General features: G+C 32.7%; 1 protein-coding gene across 1 annotated transcript in view; it reads left to right on the top strand.

Annotated features, from left to right (window-relative positions):
* The first annotated feature begins 472 nt into the window (after nucleotides 1-472).
* The window catches only part of scg3 (secretogranin III), a 28,221-nt gene continuing 22,693 nt past the window's right edge, over nucleotides 473-6,000 (top strand). Inside the window, exons 1-4 of the mRNA XM_060923066.1 lie at nucleotides 473-662; nucleotides 1,890-1,942; nucleotides 2,132-2,162; nucleotides 2,324-2,542. Coding sequence (XP_060779049.1) covers nucleotides 524-662; nucleotides 1,890-1,942; nucleotides 2,132-2,162; nucleotides 2,324-2,542 — 442 coding nt within the window. The 5' untranslated portion in view covers nucleotides 473-523. The remainder of the gene's footprint in view (nucleotides 663-1,889; nucleotides 1,943-2,131; nucleotides 2,163-2,323; nucleotides 2,543-6,000) is intronic.

Raw genomic sequence — 6,000 nt, 5'->3', positions numbered from 1 at the left:
GCTCCGAAGGTCGATTTATTTCGTCATAATTTTTGAAACATGATAAAAGTTATAAACTATGATTTAAAAAAAAGTTCTCACATTCCTACGATATCTGAATAAAGTCTATTGCAGGGAATTTTATCACGATATTAAAGTATCGTTACAGCATATAAATCACAACGCCCCCTGGCGGCAGGACATTTTATTATACAGTGGATATTTATGAAGCTCTTTTGTGATAGAGTTAAATAGAGCAGCAGGTCACAGATCTGAGAGAGGTGAGGGGTGAGAGGGGTTTAAATAAAAATAAATAAAAACATAAATAAAAGCTGTATAATTTTTATTTTGTATAAATCTGGCAACCCGTTGCAAGGAGGCGGATATTGCGCACGGGCTCGCCGTTTATTCCCGTTATTCTGCACACAGGAAGAGCAGGTGCATCCCCCCTCTCTCTCTCTCCCTCTCTCTCTCTCTCTCTCTCTCTCTCACTGCTGCTCTATAAACTGACCGTCGCGCGCGCCGCCATTACAGAGACGGGAGGATGAGGATGATGGTGAGGATGAGGATGATGAGGATGATGAAGACGGTGAGGATGAACACAGTGCCTGTTTTTCTTTTTCTCTCCATCACAACTGCACTTTTACACCAAGCACAGGCCTTTCCTACACCTGCATCACAAGGTACATTATTATTATTATTATTATTATTATTATTATTATTATTATTATTATAGAGCATTGTAATATTGATTGTTGAATTTTAAACTGATATTGTGGGCATAATATATCATAAATATTGATTTTTTTCCCCTCTTCTTCTTCTTCTTCTTCTTCTTCTTATATTTTATTTTTATTATTTAGTAGTCGTAGGAGGAGATTTCTGTTCTTTATGTTTAATTTTGCTGTAATTTTCAGCGTTACACTTTAATACATTCAGAGGTTTAAGATCAGTGTGATTTATTTTAAAGTTGATAATGTAACACGATGCAAATATAATTGTTTTTATTTGTTACGCAATACTTTGTGGCATAAAGATAAAAGGATCTGTTTGCAGTTTATCACTGTATTATTAAATAAATATATTCTGGCATCGTGTTCTGTAATATGTTGTTCTTACTGATATTACAGAGATCCTGGTTTTGAGAACACTTTTATAAACTATATATTTAAAAATAAAATGTAACCCTGCTGTGAGTTACACATAAAAGATGATCAATAAAACATCCATAATTTAAATGGAATTAAAAATGAAAGGGTTTTTTAATAAATTACTTATTACATAAGTGAAAATGTTCTATTGAAAAATGATAAAACTGCTTTATGGTGTATATATATTTTAATACTAAATACAAAACCTACAGAAGAACGTGTTATAAAATGATAAAATAAAACTACAACACTTTACATATAAAAATATTTAAAATCAACCCCAGCAATAAATTACATATAAAAATGAAGGCAAGTTTCTGTGACCCTGTAGAACAGGATAAGCGGCTACAGATAATGGACGGATGGATGGATGGATGGATGGATGGATGGATGGGTGGATGGACATATGAGACAGTTATTATGGTTTTTATAAACATGAGGTGTTGAGGGTGCTACCCGTTTGTTGAGATCTCTGTAGTTACTTATTGTTCATTGTTTCAAAGAAATATGAAAGGTTATTTTACTAAATACAGTAAAATGAGGAGTTGTGTCCCGGTGTGTGATGTGTGCTGCAAGTATCTGGTGCTCCAGTTCTGCGGTGGCTGAATGGTTTATCCTGTAATCAGATTAGTCTTGAAGCTGCAGGTCCTATAACCACAATGACTCAGAGTCAAGTTCTAGAATTAAACTCAGAAGATTAATGTAGTGTGTGTGTGTGTGTGTGTGTGTGTGTGTGTGTGTGTTTATATCCTAATGCAGATAAAGCAGAGTATGACAGGCAGCTAACTGAGGAGAGACCGCTACAGCAGCAGGTACAAACTCCGGTTGTGTGTGTGTGTGTGTGTGTGTGTGTGTGTGTGTGTGTGTGAGATCCTATAATATTATAAAAGATAAACGCTAACCTGCTGCAGTCATTGTAACAGTGAGCATTTAGTTCTTCTCACTCTGATTAATATTTTATCTGATTTTATTTTATTTTCTGTGGGTTTTTTCCTGAAAAGATTGCAGAAGTCGACAGTGAAAGTAAGACAGGTGAGCGACCCAAAACACCCAACAACTATTTACTATGATTTTTGAAACAATTTGTTTTCAGGTTTGGCCTGTAGTGTATATGGGAACAGCACACTCAGCAGCTCTGTGTAATCAGAAGAAATAAATATTTAGCTGTATTAACTGTATCACTTCACTTTCAGAGCCGAAGCCCACGCAGCCATCTGAGTTCAGTCCAGATGACGATGACATCACACTGCTGAAGTCTCTGGCTGAGAAGTCCAGAGAGCTGAACAACGAAACACCAAAATCAGACTCGACAGACGATCATTACACACGCGACGAGACCGATTCCACCAAGAACAGGAGGCTTGCAGACGACTACGACACCACCAAGAACGGCATCGACAACAAATACCAAGGTCAAACACGAAAATATAAAACACAAATAGTCAGATTAAAACTACAAATATCGAGCTAAATATGAACAAATGCATCATAAACCTAAAATACCAACAAATACTACAAAAAACAAAATAAACCAATATTAACAAACAAATACAAACAAGAGTGCTCTGATAGTGCAATATCCCCCGCTGGCAACTCTGCCATAACTCTGGTAAAATGCGGCTGAATTTAACGAAATTGCAGTGTGCATATTACCTATATGTAACAAAGAATCCTGTCAAGTTTCATGAAATTCCTCCAAAAATTGTGAGAGGAGTTGATTTCAGAAGGTGAGCACCCTTCCCGGGACAGACAGACAGATGGACAGACAGACGGACATCACCACAACATAAACCACCTTTGGGCCTTTTGGCCAATGGGGGATAAAAACCCCAAGATAAAACTACAAACAGCAAATTATAAAATGCACTTATCAAGGTTGAAACTACAAATAAATTTGTTTAACAAACAAATAAGTTTAAACCAAAGCTATCAAGATAGAAACTACAAATTCAGCCCAAAAGTGTAAACCATTAATAGAAAGGTAAATCTAAAAATGACAAAAACTATAAATAGCCAAGTGCTGACTAGAAATACCAAGATATAAATCTGCAAATTCTAAAGTTAACACAATAAATAGCGACATAGAAATTACAAGTTCTAAAGTTAACAAAATAAATACCAACATAGAAATTACAAATTCTAAAATTAACACAATAAATACCAACATGGAAACTACAAATTCTAAAGTTAACAAAATAAATACCAACAAAGAAACTACAAATTCTAAAGTTGACATTATAAATAGCAAAATAGAAACTACAAATTCTAAAGTTAACAAAATAAATGCCAACATAAAAACTAAAAATTCTAAAGCTGACATTATCTCATCTCATTATCTGTAGCCGCTTTATCCTGTTCTACAGGGTCGCAGGCAAGCTGGAGCCTATCCCAGCTGACTACGGGCGAAAGGCGGGGTACACCCTGGACAAGTCACCAGGTCATCACAGGGTTGACACATAGACACAGACAACCATTCACACTCACACCTACGGTCAATTTAGAGTCACCAGTTAACCTAACCTGCATGTCTTTGGACTGTGGGGGAAACCGGAGCATCCGGAGGATACCCACGCGGACACAGGGAGAACATGCAAACTCCACATGGAAAGGCCCTCATCGGCCGCGGGGTTCAAACCCAGACCTTCTTGCTGTGAGGAGACAGCGCTAACCACTACACCACCGTGCCGCCCCCAAGCTGACATTATAAATAGCAAAATAGAAATGCCAACATAAAAACTACAAATTCTAAAGTTAACAAAATAAATCCCAACACAGAAACTATAAAGTCTAAAGTTGACATTATAAATACCAACATAGAAACTACAAATTCTAAAATTAACACAATAAATACCAACATAGAAACTACAATTTCTAAAGTTAACAAAATAAATACCAACATAGTAACTACAAATTCTAAAGTTGACAAAAAAACAAAAAAGAAACTACAAATTCTAACGTTAACAAAATAAGTACCAACATAGAAACTACAAATCCTAAAGTTAACACAATAAATACCAACATAGTAACTACAAATACTAAAATTAACACAATAAATACCAACATGGAAACTACACATTCTCAAGTTAACAAAATAAATACCAACAAAGAAACTACAAATTCTAAAGTTAACAAAATAAGTACCAACATAGAAACTACAAATACTAAAATTAACACAATAAATACCAACATGCAAACTACAGATTCTAAAGTTAACAAAATAAATACCAACAAAGAAACTACAAATTCTAAAGTTGACATGATAAACATCAAAATAGAAACTACAAATTCTAAAGTTAACACAATAAATACAAACATAGAAACTACAAATGCTAAAGTTAACACAATAAATGCAACAAAGAAACTAAAAATTTTAAAGTTGACATAAATATTAAACTAGAAACTACAAATTCTCCAGTTAACACTATAAATACCAACATAGAAACTATAAAGTCTAAAGTTAACACAATAAATACCAACATAGAAACTACAAATCCTAAAGTTAAAACAATAAATACCAACACAGTAAGTGCAAATTCTAAAGGTAACACTATAAATACCAACATAGAAACTACAAATTCTAAAATTAACACAATAAATACCAACATAGAAACTACAATTTCTAAAGTTAACTAAATAAATACCAACACAGAAACTACAAACTCTAAAGTTGACATTATAAATACCAACATAGAAACTACAAATTATAAAATTAACACAATAAATACCAACATAGAAACTACAAATTTTAAAGTTGGCATTATAAATATCAAAATAGAAACTACAAATTCTCAAGTTAACACTATAAATACCAACATAGAAACTATGAAGTCTAAAGTTAACACAATAAATACCAACATAGAAACTACAAATTCTAATATTAACACAATAAATACCAACATAGAAACTACAAATCCTAAAGTTAAAACAATAAATACCAACATAGTAAGTACAAATTCTAAAGTTAACAGTATAAATACCAACATAGAAAAAACATTCTAAAGTTAACACAGTAAATGCCAACATAAACTATAAATTCTAAAGTTAGCACAATAAATACCAACATAGAAATGACAAATTCTAAAATTAACACAAAAAATACCAACATAGAAACTACAAATCCTAAAATTAACACAAGCACCAACATAGTAACTACAAATTCTAAAGTTAACACTATAAATACCAACTACAAATTCTAAAGTTAAGTAAATAAATACCAAAAAAGAAACTACAAATTCTAAAGTTAACACAATAAATACCAACATACTAACTACAAATTCTAAAGTTAACACTATAAATACCAACATAGTAATTACAAATTCTAAGGTTAACACTATAAATACCAATGTAGTAACTACAAATTCTAAAGTTAACAAAATAAATACCAAAAAAGAAACTACAAATTCTAAAGTTAACACAATAAATACCAGAAACTACAAATTTTAAAGTTAACACAATAAATATCACATAGAAACTAGAAATATTAAAGTTAACATTGCACGTACCAAGCTAAAATCTGTAAATGCTAAAATATAAACTACAGATTTCAATGTTAAATCTATAAACATGAATATAAGCACATACATGTACCACAGTAGAATACCAAATAGCTAAATTTGATATTCCAAATACCTACTTAAAACCCCAAAATACAAACAATAAAGATACAAATACCACAATAAACACCACATACTGAGGCGGAAACTATAAAAATTCTGATTTATAATGAGAACAGAAATGATGATGATGATGATGATGTAGAAGGCATTAGCTGTGATTTGAAAGCTTGATAAACAAAGGGCTGGCTCAGGAAGAGTGTGCGTGCGTGCAAGGGGGGGAGAAATCCTATGACTGCTCTGTGAGACATTCAGAG

Source organism: Neoarius graeffei, chromosome 6, assembly GCF_027579695.1.
Source record: "Neoarius graeffei isolate fNeoGra1 chromosome 6, fNeoGra1.pri, whole genome shotgun sequence".
NCBI classification, from domain to species: domain Eukaryota; kingdom Metazoa; phylum Chordata; class Actinopteri; order Siluriformes; family Ariidae; genus Neoarius; species Neoarius graeffei.
This window is presented reverse-complemented; position numbering and strand designations above follow the sequence as displayed.